At 41.4% G+C, this 24,654-nt stretch overlaps 1 protein-coding gene across 1 annotated transcript in view; it reads right to left on the reverse strand.

Annotated features, from left to right (window-relative positions):
* The window catches only part of LOC306917879 (V-type proton ATPase 116 kDa subunit a 3-like), an 85,738-nt gene that overhangs the window by 23,656 nt on the left and 37,428 nt on the right, over positions 1-24,654 (reverse strand). Inside the window, exons 12-15 of the mRNA XM_079530770.1 lie at positions 18,243-18,373; positions 17,775-17,932; positions 12,824-12,914; positions 12,217-12,335 (exon numbers count right to left, since the gene is read on the reverse strand). Of these exons, the coding sequence (XP_079386896.1) occupies positions 12,217-12,335; positions 12,824-12,914; positions 17,775-17,932; positions 18,243-18,373 (499 nt within the window). The remainder of the gene's footprint in view (positions 1-12,216; positions 12,336-12,823; positions 12,915-17,774; positions 17,933-18,242; positions 18,374-24,654) is intronic.

A 24,654-nucleotide genomic window follows, 5' to 3' on the forward strand; every position in this document is an offset into this window, starting at 1 on the left:
AAATATAACCAGGAAGATGTTACTGTAGTGGCCAATAGTTCCTAAATATAACCAGGAAGATGTTACTGTAGTGGCCAATAGTTCCTAAATATAACCAGGAAGATGTTACTGTAGTGGCCAATAGTTCCTAAATATAACCAGGAAGATGTTACTGTAGTGGCCAATAGTTCCTAAATATAACCAGGAAGATGTTACTGTAGTGGCCAATAGTTCCTAAATAAAACCAGGAAGATGTTACTGTAGTGGCCAATAGTTCCTAAATATAACCAGGAAGATGTTACTGTACTGGCCAATAGTTCCTAAATATAACCAGGAAGATGTTACTGTAGTGGCCAATAGTTCCTAAATATAACCAGGAAGATGTTACTGTAGTGGCCAATAGTTCCTAAATATAACCAGGAAGATGTTACTGTACTGGCCAATAGTTCCTAAATATAACCAGGAAGATGTTACTGTAGTGGCCAATAGTTCCTAAATAAAACCAGGAAGATGTTACTGTAGTGGCCAATAGTTCCTAAATATAACCAGGAAGATGTTACTGTAGTGGCCAATAGTTCCTAAATATAACCAGGAAGATGTTACTGTAGTGGCCAAAGTTCCTGAATATAACCAGATAGATGTTACTGTACTGGCCAATAGTTCCTAAATATAACCAGGAAGATGTTACTGTACTGGCCAATAGTTCCTAAATATAACCAGGAAGATGTTACTGTAGTGGCCAATAGTTCCTAAATATAACCAGGAAGATGTTACTGTAGTGGCCAATAGTTCCTAAATATAACCAGGAAGATGTTACTGTAGTGGCCAATAGTTCCTAAATATAACCAGGAAGATGTTACTGTAGTGGCCAAAGTTCCTGAATATAACCAGATAGATGTTACTGTACTGGCCAATAGTTCCTAAATATAACCAGGAAGATGTTACTGTAGTGGCCAATAGTTCCTAAATATAACCAGGAAGATGTTACTGTAGTGGCCAAAGTTCCTAAATATAACCAGATAGATGTTACTGTACTGGCCAATAGTTCCTAAATATAACCAGGAAGATGTTACTGTACTGACAAATAGTTCCTAAATATAACCAGGAAGATGTTACTGTAGTGGCCAATAGTTCCTAAATATAACCAGGAAGATGTTACTGTACTGACAAATAGTTCCTAAATATAACCAGGAAGATGTTACTGTAGTGGCCAATAGTTCCTAAATATAACCAGGAAGATGTTACTGTAGTGGCCAATAGTTCCTAAATATAACCAGGAAGATGTTACTGTAGTGGCCAATAGTTCCTAAATATAACCAGGAAGATGTTACTGTAGTGGCCAATAGTTCCTAAATATAACCAGGAAGATGTTACTGTAGTGGCCAATAGTTCCTAAATATAACCAGGAAGATGTTACTGTAGTGGCCAAAGTTCCTGAATATAACCAGATAGATGTTACTGTACTGGCCAATAGTTCCTAAATATAACCAGGAAGATGTTACTGTAGTGGCCAATAGTTCCTAAATATAACCAGGAAGATGTTACTGTAGTGGCCAAAGTTCCTAAATATAACCAGATAGATGTTACTGTACTGGCCAATAGTTCCTAAATATAACCAGGAAGATGTTACTGTACTGACAAATAGTTCCTAAATATAACCAGGAAGATGTTACTGTAGTGGCCAATAGTTCCTAAATATAACCAGGAAGATGTTACTGTAGTGGCCAATAGTTCCTAAATATAACCAGGAAGATGTTACTGTAGTGGCCAATAGTTCCTAAATATAACCAGGAAGATGTTACTGTAGTGGCCAATAGTTCCTAAATATAACCAGGAAGATGTTACTGTAGTGGCCAATAGTTCCTAAATATAACCAGGAAGATGTTACTGTAGTGGCCAATAGTTCCTAAATATAACCAGGAAGATGTTACTGTAGTGGCCAATAGTTCCTAAATATAACCAGGAAGATGTTACTGTAGTGGCCAATAGTTCCTAAATATAACCAGGAAGATGTTACTGTACTGGCCAATAGTTCCTAAATATAACCAGGAAGATGTTACTGTACTGGCCAATAGTTCCTAAATATAACCAGGAAGATGTTACTGTAGTGGCCAATAGTTCCTAAATATAACCAGATAGATGTTACTGTAGTGGCCAAAGTTCCTAAATAAAACCAGGAAGATGTTACTGTACTGACCAATAGTTCCTAAATATAACCAGGAAGATGTTACTGTAGTGGCCAATAGTTCCTAAATATAACCAGATAGATGTTACTGTAGTGGCCAAAGTTCCTAAATAAAACCAGGAAGATGTTACTGTACTGACCAATAGTTCCTAAATATAACCAGGAAGATGTTACTGTAGTGGCCAATAGTTCCTAAATATAACCAGGAAGATGTTACTGTAGTGGCCAATAGTTCCTAAATATAACCAGGAAGATGTTACTGTAGTGGCCAATAGTTCCTAAATATAACCAGGAAGATGTTACTGTAGTGGCCAATAGTTCCTAAATATAACCAGGAAGATGTTACTGTAGTGGCCAATAGTTCCTAAATATAACCAGGAAGATGTTACTGTAGTGGCCAATAGTTCCTAAATATAACCAGGAAGATGTTACTGTAGTGGCCAATAGTTCCTAAATATAACCAGGAAGATGTTACTGTACTGACCAATAGTTCCTAAATATAACCAGATATATGTTACTGTAGTGGCCAATAGTTCCTAAATATAACCAGGAAGATGTTACTGTACTGGCCAATAGTTCCTAAATATAACCAGGAAGATGTTACTGTAGTGGCAAATAGTTCCTAAATATAACCAGGAAGATGTTACTGTACTGGCCAATAGTTCCTAAATATAACCAGGAAGATGTTACTGTAGTGGCCAATAGTTCCTAAATATAACCAGGAAGATGTTACTGTAGTGGCCAAAGTTCCTGAATATAACCAGATAGATGTTACTGTACTGGCCAATAGTTCCTAAATATAACCAGGAAGATGTTACTGTAGTGGCCAATAGTTCCTAAATATAACCAGGAAGATGTTACTGTAGTGGCCAAAGTTCCTAAATATAACCAGATAGATGTTACTGTACTGGCCAATAGTTCCTAAATATAACCAGGAAGATGTTACTGTACTGACAAATAGTTCCTAAATATAACCAGGAAGATGTTACTGTAGTGGCCAATAGTTCCTAAATATAACCAGGAAGATGTTACTGTAGTGGCCAATAGTTCCTAAATATAACCAGGAAGATGTTACTGTAGTGGCCAATAGTTCCTAAATATAACCAGGAAGATGTTACTGTAGTGGCCAATAGTTCCTAAATATAACCAGGAAGATGTTACTGTAGTGGCCAATAGTTCCTAAATATAACCAGGAAGATGTTACTGTAGTGGCCAATAGTTCCTAAATATAACCAGGAAGATGTTACTGTAGTGGCCAATAGTTCCTAAATATAACCAGGAAGATGTTACTGTAGTGGCCAATAGTTCCTAAATATAACCAGGAAGATGTTACTGTACTGGCCAATAGTTCCTAAATATAACCAGGAAGATGTTACTGTAGTGGCCAATAGTTCCTAAATATAACCAGGAAGATGTTACTGTAGTGGCCAATAGTTCCTAAATATAACCAGATAGATGTTACTGTAGTGGCCAAAGTTCCTAAATAAAACCAGGAAGATGTTACTGTACTGACCAATAGTTCCTAAATATAACCAGGAAGATGTTACTGTAGTGGCCAATAGTTCCTAAATATAACCAGATAGATGTTACTGTAGTGGCCAAAGTTCCTAAATAAAACCAGGAAGATGTTACTGTACTGACCAATAGTTCCTAAATATAACCAGGAAGATGTTACTGTAGTGGCCAATAGTTCCTAAATATAACCAGGAAGATGTTACTGTAGTGGCCAATAGTTCCTAAATATAACCAGGAAGATGTTACTGTAGTGGCCAATAGTTCCTAAATATAACCAGGAAGATGTTACTGTACTGGCCAATAGTTCCTAAATATAACCAGGAAGATGTTACTGTAGTGGCCAATAGTTCCTAAATATAACCAGGAAGATGTTACTGTAGTGGCCAATAGTTCCTAAATATAACCAGGAAGATGTTACTGTAGTGGCCAATAGTTCCTAAATATAACCAGGAAGATGTTACTGTACTGACCAATAGTTCCTAAATATAACCAGATATATGTTACTGTAGTGGCCAATAGTTCCTAAATATAACCAGGAAGATGTTACTGTACTGACCAATAGTTCCTAAATATAACCAGGAAGATGTTACTGTACTGACCAATAGTTCCTAAATATAACCAGATAGATGTTACTGTACTGACCAATAGTTCCTAAATATAACCAGGAAGATATTACTGTACTGGCCAATAGTTCCTAAATATAACCAGGAAGATGTTACTGTAGTGGCCAATAGTTCCTAAATATAACCAGGAAGATGTTACTGTAGTGGCCAATAGTTCCTAAATATAACCAGGAAGATGTTACTGTAGTGGCCAATAGTTCCTAAATATAACCAGGAAGATGTTACTGTAGTGGCCAATAGTTCCTAAATATAACCAGGAAGATGTTACTGTAGTGGCCAATAGTTCCTAAATATAACCAGGAAGATGTTACTGTACTGGCCAATAGTTCCTAAATATAACCAGATAGATGTTACTGTACTGGCCAATAGTTCCTAAATATAACCAGGAAGATGTTACTGTACTGGCCAATAGTTCCTAAATATAACCAGGAAGATGTTACTGTAGTGGCCAATAGTTCCTAAATATAACCAGATAGATGTTACTGTAGTGGCCAATAGTTCCTAAATATAACCAGGAAGATGTTACTGTACTGGCCAATAGTTCCTAAATATAACCAGATATATGTTACTGTACTGGCCAATAGTTCCTAAATATAACCAGGAAGATGTTACTGTACTGGCCAATAGTTCCTAAATATAACCAGGAAGATGTTACTGTAGTGGCCAATAGTTCCTAAATATAACCAGGAAGATGTTACTGTAGTGGCCAATAGTTCCTAAATATAACCAGGAAGATGTTACTGTACTGACCAATAGTTCCTAAATATAACGCAAGTTACGAATGTAACTATGGTTATGTGAATTCCTGGATGACTGCCAGTAGGCAGTAAACAATAGTGAATATACCTCTCGCGCTCCGCGTAGGTCGAGTCTTAATATAAACAAAGTCATGTGACGTGTAGGCTGACCGTGCGTCCCGGTAGGCTATATAAGCACGTGACAGCCCACACCCGGCCTCTTAAGAATCTTCTCGCCCTGAAAGATTCCGAGTGACCGTTATTACTGGCAGTCATCCAGGAATTCACATAACCATAGTTACATTCGTAACTTGCGTTATGTTTCATTCCTTACTGACTGCCAGTAGGCAGTAAACAATAGTGGATGACTCATACCAGAAGTGTCACGAGGAATCGAACCAACCTACTAAACTGCCGTAGCAGCCAGTGGCAGGATCGCTGACGTCAGTGAGGATCCAGAGGCCACATCAAGGCGATAGAACCTCGAGAACATGCAAGGGGCTGTCCAAGACGCCGCCGCACAGACGTCCGCCAGTGACACCCCTCTCATCGCCGCCCAGGACGTGGCAACGCCCCTGGTAGAATGGCAGATGACCTCGGAGGGGGCAGGTTTACCAGATGCTTCATAAGCCTTCTTAATCGCATCCACTGCCCAGTGGGATAGCCGCTGTTTAGACAGCGCGCCTCCTCTATTCTTTCCGCCGTAGCACACAAACAGTTGCTCTGAGCGTCTAATATCCCGTGTTGCCTGAATGTACAGTTGCAACGCACGGACTGGACACAGTAAGTGGGCCCTTTCCTCCGCCTCGGATGTAAACGGGGGAGGATGGAATGCCGCCAACTCTATGGCCTGGTTAACATAATCGGGGGGCAGAACCTTTAGGCAAGAATGACACATTTGGCCAAAGTGTGACCCCCGTGCCGCTAGCCTTCCACCGAAGGCATGCGGGGCTAATAGAAAGTGCGTGGAGCTCACTCACACGCTTAGCTGTCGTAACTGCCAACAGAAAGGCAGTCTTAATCGATAACGAGCTCAAGGACGACCCAGCCATAGGCTCAAAGGGCGCCCTGCTCAATGCCTGCAGGACCAGAGGCAGGTCCCAAGCTGCAGTACGCCTCACCCTAGGGGGGCGTAACCTCTTGGCACCGCGCAGAAACTGTGTCACCCAGTAATGCGCACCAACTGACCTGCCATCAATATGGCTATGATTGAAGGATATAGCGGCCGTGTGCACCTTCAAGGTGGAGGCTGCACGGCCGGCATCCAGTAGACACTGTAAATAATGTAGTACGTGTTGTATAGGGCAAGAGACTGGGTCCAGACCCCTGTCGCTGCACCATAATGAGAAAGCAGCCCAGCAATTAGAGTACACCAACCTTGTGGAAGGGGCCCTTGCATTTCGCAAGGTCTCACATATTGAGGGGCCTAGCCCACTCAAGAGTGACTGATCCCTTTCAGTGGCCATACCCAAAGCTGAAGGAGGCTCGGCGATGGATGCCACACCTTCCCGTCCAGCTGGGACAGGAGGTCTATCCTCACTGGAAGCTGCCATCGATCCCCGTTCAACAGACTGAGGAGCGTTGAATACCATATTCTCGAGGGCCACCTGGGGGCCACCTGTCCTGGTTTTCCTCCTACCTAACAAACAGAAGCTATTTTGTCAATCTAGCTGAGTTTGACTCAGACAAACACAACATCAGTTCTGGTATTCCACAGGGCTCAATTCTTGGTCCTCTGTTATTCTCCCTGTACATACTGCCATTGGGAGAACTCATTACCAATCACGGAGTAAATTTTCATTTCTATGCTGATGATACCCAACTATATCTTTCTGTAGATCCAGATGATCTCTGTGCCTTAGACCCGCTGTTGACCTGTCTGTCTAGCATTAAATGCTGGATGAGTGAGAACTTTCTCAAGCTAAATGAGGATAAGACAGAAGTTCTCATAATCGGTTCTAGTGAGCAGAAAGAATCGATAAAAAGCAGACTTGGCAACCTGACTGTAGAAAGTAACAGTACAGTAAAGAACTTGGGGATCACTATTGATTCTGAACTGAATTTTAATTCACACATTAATCATGTTACCAAGATTGCCTTTTTTCATCTTAGAAATATTGCACGAATCAGAGCCTATTTGTCACTGGACGATGCAAAAACGCTAATCCACGCCTTTGTTTTTTCTCGGCTTGATTACTGCAATGCATTTTTTTCTGGATTGCCTAAGAAATCAACTGACAGATTACAACTTGTCCAAAATGCAGCAGCCAGAGTCTTAACTAGAACTAAGATGAGAGAACATATTACTCCAGTCTTGGCCTCATTGCACTGGCTTCCGGTTGTTTTTAGGATTGATTTTCAAATTCTTTTACTTGTTTATAAAGCTCTCAATGGTCTCGCACCTTCCTACCTACATGACTGCCTGCCGAAATATGTCCCAAACCGCCCCCTAAGGTCTTCCACTGCTGGCCTGCTCGCTTTGCCTAAAAAAATGGCAACTAAAAAATACGGGGAAGCAGCTTTTTGCTTCTACGGGCCGACGGCGTGGAACAAACTCCCACTGTACCTTCGACAGGCAGCCTCTGTAGACATTTTTAAAGCTCAGCTCAAGACCCACTTTTACACCCTTGCTTTTAATTGATTTATCTGTCTTTTAAAAAAAATGTTATTCATGTCCTCACTGTATTGTTTATGCCCTGCTTTTCTTTTCTTTTTTGTGTAAAGCACTTTGAGCTGCATTTCATGTCATGAAAGGTGCTATACAAATAAAGTTTTATTATTTATTATTATTATTAAGAGAACTCTGTCATCTGACGATCTCACCCTGTGAAGCACAGGCAACAACAGGTGGATCGGGGGAAATGCATAAAGGAGCGCTCTCGGCCAAGCGTTGGCGAGAGCGTCCATCCCGAGTGGGGCACTGGTCTCTGCCAGGCTGAACCACAGAGGACAATGAGTCGTGCCTTTTGAGGCGAATGGATCTACGTAGGCTACCCCGTGCCGATCCGATATCAACTGTGCCACCTGGGGGTGCAATCTCCACTCCCCAGGGGGCAGTCTCTGACGAGACAGATAATCTGCCACAGAGTTTGCTCTGCCTGGCAGGTGCATAGCCCTCATCGAGGAAAGTAGAGGATAAGCCCACGTCCACAGGCGATGGGCTTCCCTCAGGGACTCCAGAGACCTGGTCCCTCCCTGATGGTTGACATGAAACACCACTGAGGTGCTGTCTGTCCGAATGAGCACGTGCTTCCCCCTGAGAAAGGGCAAGAAGTGCTTCAGCGCCAGGGAAACAGTCCGGAGTTCTAGCACATTGATATGGCGTCCTCTCCATCGAGAGCGCCATACCCCCTGGACTGACCTCCTCTGCCATACCGCGCCCCAACCTTGAGGCGAGGCATCTGTTGTCACCACCTCTCGTCTCGCCGGGACCAAGCCGAGAGGGACTCCACTCAGCAGGAATGCATTGTCCCGCCAGCGGCGGAGATAACCAAGGCACCTGCGAGTGACTCTGACCTTGACCCCCCTGTGTAGATAGGGGTCCATGTGAAGGCCATTGAACCACCTCTGTAATGGGCGTAGATGTAGCAGCCCCAGAGGAGTGATTGCTGAGACTGCAGTCAGCATGCCGAGCAGTCTGAGCCATGTTAGGACGGTCAACCTCGCCCCCAGGCGGAAAGACCGCAGGAGGTTCTGAATTCTCCCCACCCTCTGTGCAGTTGGTCGTGCCTGCATCGATACCGAAGCTAGGGACATGCCGAGGAAGGTGGTCTGTTGCGTTGGGAGCAACGAGCTCTTTTCGAGGTTTACGGTCATGCCCAGTGCCTCGATGTGAGCGAGGACTCTGGACGTCACCTGTTCCGCCTCCCTGAACGAGGGGGCGCAAATGAGCCAATCGTCTAGGTAGGGAAGTATCTTCACTCCCGACAGGCATAGCGACGTTAAGGCTGCCCTCATACACCTTGTGAAGATGCGGGGAGCCAGAGACAGGCCGAACGGCAGAACGGCAAACTGGTAGACTTTGCCTTGAAAGGCAAAGCGTACGTACTTTCTGTGCTCTGGATGTATAGGCACATGAAAGTAGGCATCTTTGAGGTCTATTGTGGTGAACCACTCCCCCTGTGTGATAGCCTGTAGGACGTCGACTGTGCGAAGCATCCGAAACGGAAGGACCTTGAAGTACCTTTAACCCTCTTAGGTCTAGTATAGGCCTGAGAGACCCTTCTTTCCTTGGGATCAGAAAGTAGGTGGAGTAGAACCCTTCGTTCTGTGAACGTGGGTGAACCGTTGTTATTGCTCGTTTGTCCAAGAGCTTGGCCACCTCTTGAGACAAACACTGGGCCTTCACGGGGTCTGTGACTGAAGTCACCCTGACCCGTGAAGGTGGTGGGGGTCGGCGGCGGAACTGCAGCCTGTAACCTTGGGACATTGTTGTAACGACCCATGCATCCCTGGCATGGTCTGCCCAGTAATTCAGGTGCTGCTGTGAAAATCTGCCCCAGACCCTCAGGCTGTGCCTGGGGGGTTATATGGGGGCTTGGGGGGGGGGGGGGGGGGGCACCGGCTATGTCCTCGCCCACGCTGGGGCTGGCGAAGCCGCTGCCCACCTCTGGGCTGATATTGCCCTCCGCCTGCTGCCGCCTGGTCACGTTGCCAGGTCTGCGGCTGAGGATTCAAGTAGCCCAGGCGTCGCGGATCCCGTGCGCCACGTGGCTTAGAGGGTCGACCGGGCAGTGCCCTCGAGCCTCTGGCCCGTTGACCCCAGTCCTCTGAGGCTGCCTTGACTGCTGCCTACGCTGCAGTGCCTCGTTTGCCTCCGGGCCAAACAACTGGCCCGGCACCACCGGCAGCTTCCGTAGCGCCTGTCTGCAACTGTCAGACATAGGCGCCTGAGCAAGCCACACCTGTTCGGGGGAGGGGCCCCCCTGGGGATATCATCCTCGTCATGGAACATAGAGTCTGAAGCTCTAGTTGACATGGCGTCATCATCATCATAACCGTAATCTAATTCTAGATCATCATCGCCCTCCGGCTCCTGGACCGCCTGTGGCGGAGGAGCCGGTGGCTGCTGGACCGCCTGTGGCGGGGGAGGAGGTGGCCGTACTATTGCCTTAAGGCGCTCTATTTCAGCCCTCAAATCGTCCATTTCATGGCGATATGGAGCAGTCGTGACAGCCGCCGTTGAACTCTTCCGGGCCAGGTGACCGCGCTCTGCGCGAGACCCGCGTTTTGAGCTTCACCCTCCCACCAGAAGGGACCCCAGCGGGGACCCCAGAAGGTGGGAGGTTTCCTTTGAACAGGAGGTTCTCCACCTCACGCAGCCTAGCCTCTCTCACAGAGAGTGGTAGAGTGCCACAGTTCATACATGGGTCAATCAGGGCTTCCCTGAGATGACCGACCCCAAGCATGTCGGACACAAGTCATGTCCATCGTCGACTTGGAGCTGAGTGCTACAGGACGTACGCGCCATAGCTCAGTAGTCTCAAGCCAGTTGTATAGCCAGGCAATACCAGCGAGAACTGTACGATCACAGAACGCGTCAGTAACCTCCAGCAACAGAGTAGCTAACCGGTCAGGCTAAGATAGCCTGCTGTTAGCTTAATGTCAATTTGACACTTAACTGGGCAATCCCCGCGAGAGCTGTGCAGCCACAGAATGCGTGGGAACCTCCAGTAACGTTTTTTCTCTTTCTTTTTTTAAGTTATTTTGATTGATTAATTAATTAATTAGATCAATCAAACAAAAATGTCAGATATTTAACTAGGCAATCCCAGCGAGGACTGTGCAGGCACAGACCATGCGGGAACCTCCAGTAATCTCAATTTGTTTTAAACAAATTAAGTTATTTAGATTAACTAATTAATTAGATTAATCATCAAACAAAAATGTCAATCAGATATTTAACTAGGCAATCCCAGCGAGGACTGTGCAGGCACAGACCATGTGGGAACCTCCAGTAATCTGAATTTGTTTTAAACAAATTAAGTTATTTAGATTAACTAATTAATTAGATTAATCATCAAACAAAAATGTCAATCAGATATTTAACTAGGCAATCCCAGCGAGGACTGTGCAGGCACAGACCATGTGGGAACCTCCAGTAATCTGAATTTGTTTTAAACAAATTAAGTTATTTAGATTAACTAATTAATTAGATTAATCATCAAACAAAAATGTCAATCAGATATTTAACTAGGCAATCCCAGCGAGGACTGTGCAGGCACAGACCATGTGGGAACCTCCAGTAGTCTGAATTTAAACAAATTAAGTTATTTAGATGAATTAATGGATTAGATTAATCATCAAACAAAAATGTCAATCAGATATTTAACTAGGCAATCCCAGCGAGGACTGTGCAGGCACAGACCATGTGGGAACCTCCAGTAATCTGAATTTTTAAAACAAATTAAGTTATTTAGATGAATTAATTGATTAGATTAATCATCAAACAAAAATGTCAATCAGATATTTAACTAGGCAATCCCAGCGAGGACTGTGCAGGCACAGACCATGTGGGAACCTCCAGTAATCTGAATCTATTTATATATTCTTAATCAAATTAAGAATTAAATAATATAGTTTAATTATCAAACAAACAATTATAACTAGGTAAATTAGGCGAGTGCTGTGGGAAACCGGCAGCATGCGGCCAACACCCAGTGTGTGGAGGAAGCCCTTTAACAACAATACATGAGAGTGTTTGTAGCTAGGGATCCTCAAGACAAACAAAGAGAAATGGTGATAATTTGACAACCACAGCCTTGAGAGGACAACAATTTGCGCTCTCGGCGATAGCCACAGGCAGGATGTCAACACCACGACACATATAGTGTCTTAACAACTCTTTGGACCTGCAATACAGAACTGATGTACAGATTCTAGGAGCTACACTTACCTACGATACTCACGTCAGGTAGCGAGAAGAAAAAAGAGGCCGGGTGTGGGCTGTCACGTGCTTATATAGCCTACCGAGACGCACGGTCAGCCTACACGTCACATGACTTTGTTTATATTAAGACTCGACCTACACGGAGCGCGAGAGGTATATTCACTATTGTTTACTGCCTACTGGCAGTCAGTAAGGAATGAAACATAACCAGATAGATGTTACTGTAGTGGCCAATAGTTCCTAAATATAACCAGTAATCAATATATAATTATTATTAATGTAACATACTTGAAGTTGAAGAAGGACAGGGTCACTCCAAAGGTCATGTGGATGACCCCGATGATGACGCTCATCTTCATCTTGTAGGAGTTCAGGAAGGTCAGCTTGTTGTTGGCCATGCCCCACACCTTATATGGAAATACAAGAAGTGATGTCACACATACAGGGAGGTCAGCTTGTTGATGGCCATGCCCCACACCTTATATGGAAACATAGGAAGTGATGTCACACACACACAGGAAGGTCAGCTTATAACTGCCACAATTGAACTCTCGCTTCCCTGACAGCTGGATGCAACATGTATTTTATTTTGAAAACCCCCAAATTCACCCCAACATGAACCGGAAGCAGAGTTGCCTAAAGCTAATGTGGCGATTGCCGGGTTGTGGGTGGGGTTATGCCTTATGGGTGGAGTTATGGCCTTATGGGTGGGGTTATGGAGTTATGGGTGGGGTAATGGGTGGGGTTATGGAGTTATGGGTGGAGTTATGGCCTTATGGGTGGGGTTATAGAGTTATGGGTGGGGTAATGGGTGTGGTTAAGGTCTTATGGGTGGGGTTAAGGCCTTATGGGTGGGGTAATGGGTGGGGTTATTAAGGTTGGGTGTAATACCTACCGGGTCGATGCCAAACGGGTAGGGGGCGCTGAACACTCCTTCTACAACAGGATCCATGGACAGATACTGACTTCCTGCTAGAACAGACGAGCTGCCAAGAAGACACAGGAAGTCACATCATGAGCTAATGTAAACATTATAATGTAATGTTAATGTAAACATTATAATTAATGTAATGTTAATGTAAAGCACTAAATAAATGCACCAACATTTACTTTACCATGTTTCACACAAACAATCACTTATTTTCAAGTGATCAAGTACTTACTATCAAGTACACTCCTCACGAAGCATATAATTAATTTAGTACACTCCTCATGAAGCAGTGAATTAGTTTAGTACACTCCTCATGAAGCAGTGAATTAGTTTAGTACACTCATGAAGCAGTGAATTAGTTTAGTACACTCCTCATGAAGCAGTGAATTAGTTTAGTACACTCCTCATGAAGCAGTGAATTAGTTTAGTACACTCCTCACGAACCATATAATTAGTTTAGTACACTCCTCATGAAGCAGTGAATTAGTTTAGTACACTCCTCATGAAGCAGTGAATTAGTTTAGTACACTCCTCATGAAGCAGTGAATTAGTTTAGTACACTCCTCATGAAGCAGTGAATTAGTTTAGTACACTCCTCATGAAGCAGTGAATTAGTTTAGTACACTCCTCATGAAGCAGTGAATTAGTTTAGTACACTCCTCACGAACCATATAATTAGTTTAGTACACTCCTCATGAAGCAGTGAATTAGTTTAGTACACTCCTCATGAAGCAGTGAATTAGTTTAGTACACTCCTCATGAAGCATTGAATTAGTTTAGTACACTCCTCATGAAGCAGTGAATTAGTTTAGTACACTCCTCATGAAGCAGTGAATTAGTTTAGTACACTCCTCATGAAGCATTGAATTAGTTTAGTACACTCCTCATGAAGCAGTGAATTAGTTTAGTACACTCCTCACGAAGCATATAATTAGTTTAGTACACTCCTCACGAAGCTGTGAATTAGTTTAGTACACTCCTCACGAAGCAGTGAATTAGTTTAGTACACTCCTCATGAAGCAGTGAATTAGTTTAGTACACTCCTCATGAAGCATTGAATTAGTTTAGTATACTCCTCATGAAGAAGTGAATTAGTTTAGTACACTCCCCATGGAGCAGTGAATTAGTTTAGTACACTCCTCATGAAGCAGTGAATTAGTTTAGTACACTCCTCATGAAGCAGTGAATTAGTTTAGTACACTCCTCATGAAGCAGTGAATTCGTTTAGTACACTCCCCATGGAGCAGTGAATTAGTTTAGTACACTCCTCATGAAGCAGTGAATTAGTTTAGTACACTCCTCATGAAGCAGTGAATTAGTTTAGTACACTCCTCATGAAGCAGTGAATTAGTTTAGTACACTCCTCATGAAGCAGTGAATTAGTTTAGTACACTCCCCATGAAGCAGTGAATTAGTTTAGTACACTCCCCATGAAGCAGTGAATTAGTTTAGTACACTCCTCATGAAGCAGTTAATTAGTTTAGTACACTCCTCATGAAGCAGTGAATTAGTTTAGTACACTCCTCATGAAGCAGTGAATTAGTTTAGTACACTCCTCATGAAGCAGTGAATTAGTTTAGTACACTCCTCATGAAGCAGTTAATTAATTTAGTACACTCCTCATGAAGCAGTTAATTAGTTTAGTACACTCCTCATGAAGCAGTGAATTAGTTTAGTACACTCCTCATGAAGCATTTAATTAGTTTAGTACACTCATGAAGCAGTGAATTAGTTTAGTACACTCCTCATGAAGCAGTGAATTAGTTTAGTACACTCCTCATGAAGCAGTGAATTAGTTTAGTACACTCCTCATGAAGCAGTTAATTAGTTTAGTACACTCCTTATGAAGCAGTGAATTAGTTTAGTACACTCCTCATGAAGCAGTGAATTAGTTTAGTACACTCCTCATGAAGCATTTAATTAGTTTAGTACACTCATGAAGCAGTGAATTAGTTTAGTACACTCCTCATGAAGCAGTGAATTAGTTTAGTACACTCCTCATGAAGCAGTGAATTAGTTTAGTACACTCATCATGAAGCAGTGAATTAGTTTAGTACATTCCTCATGAAGCAGTGAATTAGTTTAGTACATTCCTCATGAAGCAGTGAATTAGTTTAGTACACTCCTCATGAAGCATTTCATTAGTTTAGTACACTCCTCATGAAGCAGTGAATTAGTTTAGTACACTCATGAAGCAGTGAATTAGTTTAGTACACTCCTCATGAAGCAGTGAATCAGTTTAGTACACTCCTCATGAAGCAGTGAATCAGTTTAGTACACTCCTCATGAAGCAGTGAATCAGTTTAGTACACTCCTCATGAAGCAGTGAATCAGTTTAGTACACTCCTCATGAAGCAGTGAATCAGTTTAGTACACTCCTCATGAAGCAGTGAATTAGTTTAGTACACTCCTCATGAAGCAGTGAATCAGTTTAGTACACTCCTCATGAAGCAGTGAATCAGTTTAGTACATTCCTCATGAAGCAGTGAATCAGTTTAGTACACTCCTCATGAAGCAGTGAATCAGTTTAGTACACTCCTCATGAAGCAGTGAATCAGTTTAGTACACTCCTCATGAAGCAGTGAATTAGTTTAGTACACTCCTCATGAAGCAGTGAATTAGTTTAGTACACTCCTCATGAAGCAGTGAATTAGTTTAGTACACTCCTCATGAAGCAGTGAATTAGTTTAGTACACTCCTCATGAATAATTTAATTAGTTTAGTACACTCCTCATGAAGCAGTGAATTAGTTTAGTACACTCCTCATGAAGCAGTGAATTAGTTTAGTACACTCCTCATGAAGCAGTGAATTAGTTTAGTACACTCCTCATGAAGCAGTGAATTCGTTTAGTACACTCCTCATGAAGCAGTGAATTAGTTTAGTACACTCCTCATGAAGCAGTGAATTAGTTTAGTACACTCCCCATGAAGCAGTTAATTAGTTTAGTACACTCCCCATGGAGCAGTGAATTAGTTTAGTACACTCCTCATGAAGCAGTGAATTAGTTTAGTACACTCCTCATGAAGCAGTGAATTAGTTTAGTACACTCCCCATGAAGCAGTTAATTAGTTTAGTACACTCCTCATGAAGCAGTGAATTAGTTTAGTACACTCCTCATGAAGCAGTGAATTCGTTTAGTACACTCCTCATGAAGCAGTGAATTAGTTTAGTACACTCCTCATGAAGCAGTGAATTAGTTTAGTACACTCCCCATGAAGCAGTTAATTAGTTTAGTACACTCCTCATGAAGCAGTGAATTAGTTTAGTACACTCCTCATGAAGCAGTGAATTCGTTTAGTACACTCCTCATGAAGCAGTGAATTAGTTTAGTACACTCCTCATGAAGCAGTGAATTAGTTTAGTACACTCCTCATGAAGCAGTGAAGTCGTTTAGTACACTCCTCATGAAGCAGTGAATTAGTTTAGTACACTCCTCATGAAGCAGTGAATTAGTTTAGTACACTCCCCATGAAGCAGTTAATTAGTTTAGTACACTCCTCATGAAGCAGTGAATTCGTTTAGTACACTCCTCATGAAGCAGTGAATTAGTTTAGTACACTCCCCATGAAGCAGTTAATTAGTTTAGTACACTCCTCATGAAGCAGTGAATTAGTTTAGTACACTCCTCATGAAGCAGTGAATTAGTTTAGTACACTCCCCATGAAGCAGTTAATTAGTTTAGTACACTCCTCATGAAGCAGTGAATTAGTTTAGTACACTCCTCATGAAGCAGTGAATTAGTTTAGTACACTCCTCATGAAGCAGTGAATTAGTTTAGTACACTCCTCATGAAGCAGTGAATTAGTTTAGTACACTCCTCATGAAGCAGTGAATTAGTTTAGTACACTCCTCATGAAGCATTTAATTAGTTTAGTACACTCCTCATGAAGCAGTGAATTAGTTTAGTACACTCCTCATGAAGCAGTGAATTAGTTTAGTACACTCCTCATGAAGCAGTGAATTAGTTTAGTACACTCCTCATGAAGCAGTGAATTAGTTTAGTACACTCCTCATGAAGCAGTGAATTAGTTTAGTACACTCCTCATGAAGCAGTGAATTAGTTTAGTACACTCCTCATGAAGCAGTGAATTAGTTTAGTACACTCCTCATGAAGCAGTGAATCAGTTTAGTACACTCCTCATGAAGCAGTGAATTAGTTTAGTACACTCCTCATGAAGCAGTGAATTAGTTTAGTACACTCCTCATGAAGCAGTGAATTAGTTTAGTACACTCCTCATGAAGCAGTGAATTAGTTTAGTACACTCCTCATGAAGCAGTGAATTAGTTTTTGCCGCATTCTTGATCCAACAATTGGATGACCTCGGAGTGAAATTATTGACTTCCAGATGTTGTGGTGGAACATGGGTGCTAGGGTACTTACTTCCATATGTTCTTGTGGAACATGGGTGCTAGGGTACTTACTTCCAGATGTTGTGGTGGAACATGGGTGCTAGGGTACTTACTTCCAGATGTTGTGGTGGAACATGGGTGCTAGGGTACTTACTTCCAGATGTTGTGGTGGAACATGGGTGCTAGGGTACTTACTTCCAGATGTTGTGGTGGAACATGGGTGCTAGGGTACTTACTTCCAGATGTTGTGGTGGAACATGGGTGCTAGGGTACTTACTTCCATATGTTCTTGTGGAACATGGGTGCTAGGGTACTTACTTCCATATGTTCTTGTGGAACATGGGTGCTAGGGTACTTACTTCCATATGTTGTGGTGGAACATGGGTGCTAGGGTACTTACTTCCATATGTTCTTGTGGAACATGGGTGCTAGGGTACTTACTTCCATATGTTCTTGTGGAACATGGGTGCTAGGGTACTTACTTCCATATGTTCTTGTGGAACATGGGTGCTAGGGTACTTACTTCCATATGTTCTTGTGGAACATGGGTGCTAGGGTACTTACTTCCATATGTTCTTGTGGAACATGGGTGCTACGCTCCAGGAGGAGTTGAAGACACTGAGTCCTCGGCTGAAACACTCGTTGTAAATTGCTCCGGTGTAGATGGAGAACAGACCCATGAGCAGGATGAGATACCGACCTCCAAACATCATTCTGTAGATCTGCAAGACCACACACACACACACACACACACACACACACACACACACACACACACACACACACACACACACACACACACACACACACACACACACACACACACACACACACACACACACACACACACACACACACACACACACACACAAAACTGTAAACACACCCCCCACAGCTACTGCTGTTGTCCTGCGATCATTCACTAAACTCACCCCACACAGCTGTGTGTGTGGGTCTATGTCTGTGTGTGTGTGTACCTGTGTTGGTGTGTGTGCGTACCTGTACAGGTGTGTGTGTGTGTGTGGGGAGTACCTCATTAGAAGGTTTTAACCCCTTCTCCTCCAGAACCATCCACAGAGCGGCGAGCGTCATCAACAGGCCGTGACCCACGTCACCGAACATCACCGCAAACAGGAAGGGGAACGTGATGATGGTGTACACCGCTGCACGCACGCACGCACACACATGCACGCACGCACACAAAATGTGCATCATTATCCTCATACCTCATATTTTTCTCAATAAAAGCTGCAGGCTACGAGAGCTTTTATTGTTATTCTTCCGGTTTGAGGGAAAAGGAATTTCCAGATGATTGTTCCTCTCGGTAACATGTGGCTAGGCTAACAGGCTAACCGTACCTGGGTTAACCTCTCTGTAACATGTGGCTAGGCTAACAGGCTAACCGTACCTGGGTTAACCTCTCGGTAACATGTGGCTAGGCTAACAGGCTAACCGTACCTGGGTTAACCTCTCGGTAACATGTGGCTAGGCTAACAGGCTAACCGTACCTGGGTTAACCTCTCGGTAACATGTGGCTAGGCTAACAGGCTAACTGTACTTGGGTTAACCTCTCGGTAACATGTGGCTAGGCTAACAGGCTAACTGTACTTGGGTTAACCTCTTTGTAACATGTGGCTAGGCTAACAGGCTAACCGTACCTGGGTTAAGTTCTCGGTAACATGTGGCTAGGCTAACAGGCTAACCGTACCTCGGTTAACATCTCGGTAACATGTTGCTAGGCTAACAGGGTAACCGTACCTGGGTTAACCTCTTGGTAACATGTGGCTAGGCTAACAGGCTAACCGTACCTGGGTTAACCTCTCGGTAACATGTGGCTAGGCTAACAGGCTAACCGTACCTGGGTTAACCTTTCATTTCATTTCATTTTATTTCGCACATAGTGTAACACAATACAGTACAAATCATAATAGATAACAATTCTGTCTTTTAATTAATGAATTTGTCTTTCATACAGTATCTGATACACCTATGACGAAAAGGAGCAGGAAGAAGAATAAATTCTTATAAATACCTGCCCCCTTTTCACTTAAAAGTTTAGTTTACTTTATTGATTGGCGCTTACACATCTAAACAAAACAAAAAGAAAAGAAAAGAAAAGAGTAAAACAAAACAAGCAAGAAGTTGAGCAATGACACGTGCAATAGATGATAGCTCTAGCTCTAGTTAACCTATTCATCGGCTTCATATTTTCTAAATATTTGATTTTTGTAATTTTTTAAATTGGCAAATATTTGTACAACCCTTTAAATTGTCATCCAGAGAATTCCATATTCGGATTATGAGTGGTCTTTGAGTGGTCCGTGCAAACTTATGTTTGAAGTCAAATTTCCTCCTACTATCCCCACTTTCTGAACTAGGATGGAATAGCTGTTGTAGATGAACTGGTAATGTTTTGCTTTTTGCCCTAAACATAATTAATAAGGTTTGTAGCTTCACGATATGTTCAAATTTCAATACTCTCGATTTTATAAATAGACTATTTGTGTGATCTCTATAATGCACTTTGTGCATGATTCGTACTGCTCTCTTCTGTAATAAGTATAATGGTTTTGTGGTGGTCATGTACGTATTCCCTCACACTTCAGCACAATAACTAAGATATGGAGAAATTAATGAAAAATACAATATTCGCATTAGCACATGCTTCACTTTGTTTAAAATAAAAATGCTCTTTGAGATCTTTTTCTTAACATGTGCTATATGGGATTTCCATGTTAATTTGTCATCCATTATTACACCTAAGAACCAAAATTCTGATACTCTTGCGATGGCCACTCCATCTATGGATAATTCCACCTGGTCATCCTTTTTCCTATTTCCGAAAACCATAAACTTATTTTTTTCCAAATTCAGCGAGAGCTTGTTTACATCAAACCATTTTTTTAGTTTTCTCAATTCATGTGTAATGGTCTCAGCTAACTTATTTAAATCATATCCAGAGCATCATTTCATGTGTAATGGTCTCAGCTAACTTATTTAAATCATATCCAGAGCATCATTTCATGTGTAATGGTCTCAGCTAACTTATTTAAATCATATCCAGAGCATCATTTCATGTGTAATGGTCTCAGCTAACTTATTTAAATCATATCCAGATAATGGTCTCAGCTAACTTATTTAAATCATATCCAGAGCATCATTTCATGTGTAATGGTCTCAGCTAACTTATTTAAATCATATCCAGAGCATCATTTCATGTGTAATGGTCTCAGCTAACTTATTTAAATCATATCCAGATAATGGTCTCAGCTAACTTATTTAAATCATATCCAGATCATTTCATGTGTAATGGTCTCAGCTAACTTATTTAAATCATATCCAGAGCAATGACAATTTGTGTCAGCTGCAAACAAAACAAATTGTAATACTTTTGATACGTCACAAATGTCATTCATGTATAGATTAAATAATTTGGGTCCCAAAACAGAACCTTGAGGGACTCCACATTCAATTTTCATACACTCTGATGTGTTACCTGCCCACTGCACATATTGTTGTCTATTGTCTAAATAGCTTCTCATCCAGTCCAGTACCATTCCTCTCACGCCGTATGTGTATAATTTAGAAATCAAAATTGAATGATTCAAGGTGTCGAAAGCTTTTTTAAAATCTATAAATACCCCTATTGTATATTTATTTTCATGTGTTGCTGTTGATATTTCCTCCATTATATTCATTAAAGCTGTTGCTGTGGACCTATTTTGCCGAAAGCCATATTGGCATGCAGTCAACAATTGATGCTTTTCAATAAAAGCATCAAACTTTTGTGCAAAGATCTTTTCAAGCACCTTAGAGAATTGTGAGAGCAATGACACTGGTCTGTAATTATTGAAGCTATGCTTATCTCCTTATTTAAAAAGTGGAATAACTTTTGCAACTTCCATTCGATCTGGAAACTTGCCTGACTGAAAGGATGAATTAAAAATATAACAAAGGGGTTTGATGATACAATCAATTGTCTTTTTCACTATAACCATGTCTAACCCATCACAATCAGTGGATATCTTATTTTTAGACTTTGTTACCATAGATAGGATTTCTTGTTCACTAACATTTCCCACAAACATAGACTGCAACACTTTACTACTTCCTGTCCAATCACCCCGTTCTGTTTCATCATGATTTTCAATTAAGTCTGCCAAATTTGGTCCAATGTTTACAAAAAAAGAATTGAATTCGTTCACCATTTCGTTCTTGTCTTTTATAATTGTATTATTAGTATTGAAATGACTAGGTACGTTTGTGGAAACTGGTTTATTACCCATTACTTTGTTTAAAATATTCCAGGTACCTTTAATGTTATTTTTATTTTCATCCAACAATTTGTTATAGTAATCTTTCTTGGCCAGTCTCATAATTAATACTAACTTATTCTTGTACGCTTTATATTTCATTTCAGCATTCTTTGTTCTAGATTTGATAAAGTCTCTATACAATTTGTTTGTTTTTTTAGATGCATTCTGTAAGCTTTTTGTTATCCAAGGTTTTCTGTTGCCGTTTTTTTTTGCTTATGTAAAACTAATGGACAGTGTTTTTCATACAGTGCCAAGTATTTATTTAAAAAAGCCTCATATGCTGAATTAACTTCATTCACATAGACCCCCGTCCAGTCAACCTGCCTAAGATCATCCCTGAACATGTTTATTGCATTATCCTTTCTTATTCTTATATATCTAGGCACATTTTCCTCCTCGTCCTTCTTAATTTGGCATTCTAATGTAAGAAAAATAGGTAAATGGTCGCTGACATCATTTATCACCAAACCACTTATGATTTTCTTCTCCAAGCTGTTGGTAAAAATATGGTCAATCAATGTAGCAGATGTTTCCGTTATTCTACTAGGCTTTGTTATTAATGGGTATAATCCTCTGCCGTATAGTGACTCCAAATATTCGGATGATGCCTTATGGCTGGATACCTTTAAGAGGTCCACATTGGTATCTCCACAGATAAAGAATGTTTTGTTTTCGTTTACCCTACTTAATATATCTTCAAGTGTTTCTGTGAATGTTTCTACCGTTGACCCAGGTTTCCTATATATATATATATATATATATATATATATATATATATATATATATATATATATATATATATATATATATATATATATATATATACACACAAGTAACAATTATATTGCTCCTTTTTTCCATCTGTATTTCCACCGTTACGCACTCCATTAGGTCATCAATTGCCATTGTCATGTATTCGACTGATTTACAATTCAGTTTATTGTCCACAAAGAGTGCCACGCCTCCTGACTTCTTATTTGATCTATTTGTGTGGTATAATTCATAACCATCAATGTGTTCAGAAAATCATTGATTGGAGTAAAGCTGGTTCACCCTGGTGCCTTTCCAATATACCCTCGCATACCGAATCGATGTCACTCTCCGAGCTGAATCCATGTGATTGTTTACGTGACTTCGGCTAAACGTAGCCTGACTGGCCATCCCTGTTTCCCGACAGGTATGTTCCATCATGCTGTTGTCCGTCAATGTCAAAGTCATTCTTTATATTCGTCCAATTCATGGAGATGCCTGATCACGACGACCTTGGCTTCCTCTGGTGTTCCGTTAAGTTTTATCATGACTTTACAATTTCGCGTCCACATTGCCTGGATGTTGCCTTCCTTCTTTAGCATACGAGCATGTCTAGCAATGTCTGCGTTCTTTTTAGTGAGATGCTCATTCATGTACACTCCACTTCCCTCCACTTCCTCAGTAGCTCAATTTTGTGTTTTCGATTCACAAATCTCACTATTATGGCTGGTATTATGGCTGGTATTGAACTGCTGTTCTTTTTGTTTTTTGTTTTGTTTTTGGGGAGGGGGAGGGTGTGACATGCAGCGATTTGGTCGCTTTGTAGATTCACTTCTTTACTCACAAAGAATGCTACGACTTGCTGCTCCAGTGATTGTTGTTCTTCTGGAGGGGGCTCGTCAGAGTCGGCGGCGTTACCGCTGGTCTCCGTAGCTCTCGCATAGCTCCTGTGAGTGGTTTTCAATCCGGTTACAATCACATCTTCCATTCGGGTATATAGTTCAATCACATCTTCCATTCGGGTATATAGTTCAATCACATCTTCCATTCGGGTATATAGTTCAAGGTCATCTTCCATTCGGGTATATAGTTCAATCACATCTTCCATTCGGGTATATAGTTCAAGGTCATCTTCCATTCGGGTATATAGTTCATCTTCCATTCGGGTATATAGTTCATCTTCCATTCGGGTATATAGTTCAAGGTCATCTTCCATTCGGGTATATAGTTCATCTTCCATTCGGGTATATAGTTCAAGGTCATATTCCATTTGGGTATATAGTTCATCTTCCATTCGGGTATATAGTTCAAGGTCATCTTCCATTCGGGTATATAGTTCATCTTCCATTCGGGTATATAGTTCAAGGTCATCTTCCATTCGGGTATATAGTTCATCTTCCATTCGGGTATATAGTTCAAGGTCATCTTCCATTCGGGTATATAGTTCAAGGTCATCTTCCATTCGGGTATATAGTTCAAGGTCATCTTCCATTCGGGTATATAGTTCAATCACATCTTTCATTCGGGTATATAGTTCAAGGTCATCTTCCATTCGGGTATATAGTTCAAGGTCATCTTCCATTCGGGTATATAGTTCAATCACATCTTTCATTCGGGTATATAGTTCAAGGTCATCTTTCATTCGGGTATATAGTTCAAGGTCATCTTCCATTCGGGTATATAGTTCATCTTCCATTCGGGTATATAGTTCATCTTCCATTCGGGTATATAGTTCAAGGTCATCTTCCATTCGGGTATATAGTTCAAGGTCATCTTCCATTCGGGTATATAGTTCAATCACATCTTCCATTCGGGTATATAGTTCATCTTCCATTCGGGTATATAGTTCATCTTCCATTCGGGTATATAGTTCAAGGTCATCTTCCATTCGGGTATATAGTTCAAGGTCATCTTCCATTCGGGTATATAGTTCAATCACATCTTCCATTCGGGTATATAGTTCAATCACATCTTCCATTCGGGTATATAGTTCAATCACATCTTCCATTCGGGTATATAGTTCAAGGTCATCTTCCATTCGGGTATATAGTTCAAGGTCATCTTCCATTCTGGTATATAGTTCAAGGTCATCTTCCATTCGGGTATATAGTTCAATCACATCTTCCATGCGGGTATATAGTTCAAGGTCATCTTCCATTCGGGTATATAGTTCAAGGTCATCTTCCATTCGGGTATATAGTTCATCTTCCATTCTGGTATATAGTTCAAGGTCATCTTCCATTCGGGTATATAGTTCAAGGTCATCTTCCATTCTGGTATATAGTTCAAGTTCATCTTCCATTCTGGTATATAGTTCAAGGTCATCTTCCATTCTGGTATATAGTTCAAGTTCATCTTCCATTCTGGTATATAGTTCA

Source organism: Electrona antarctica (assembly GCF_951216825.1).
Source record: "Electrona antarctica genome assembly, contig: scaffold_73, whole genome shotgun sequence".
NCBI classification, from domain to species: domain Eukaryota; kingdom Metazoa; phylum Chordata; class Actinopteri; order Myctophiformes; family Myctophidae; genus Electrona; species Electrona antarctica.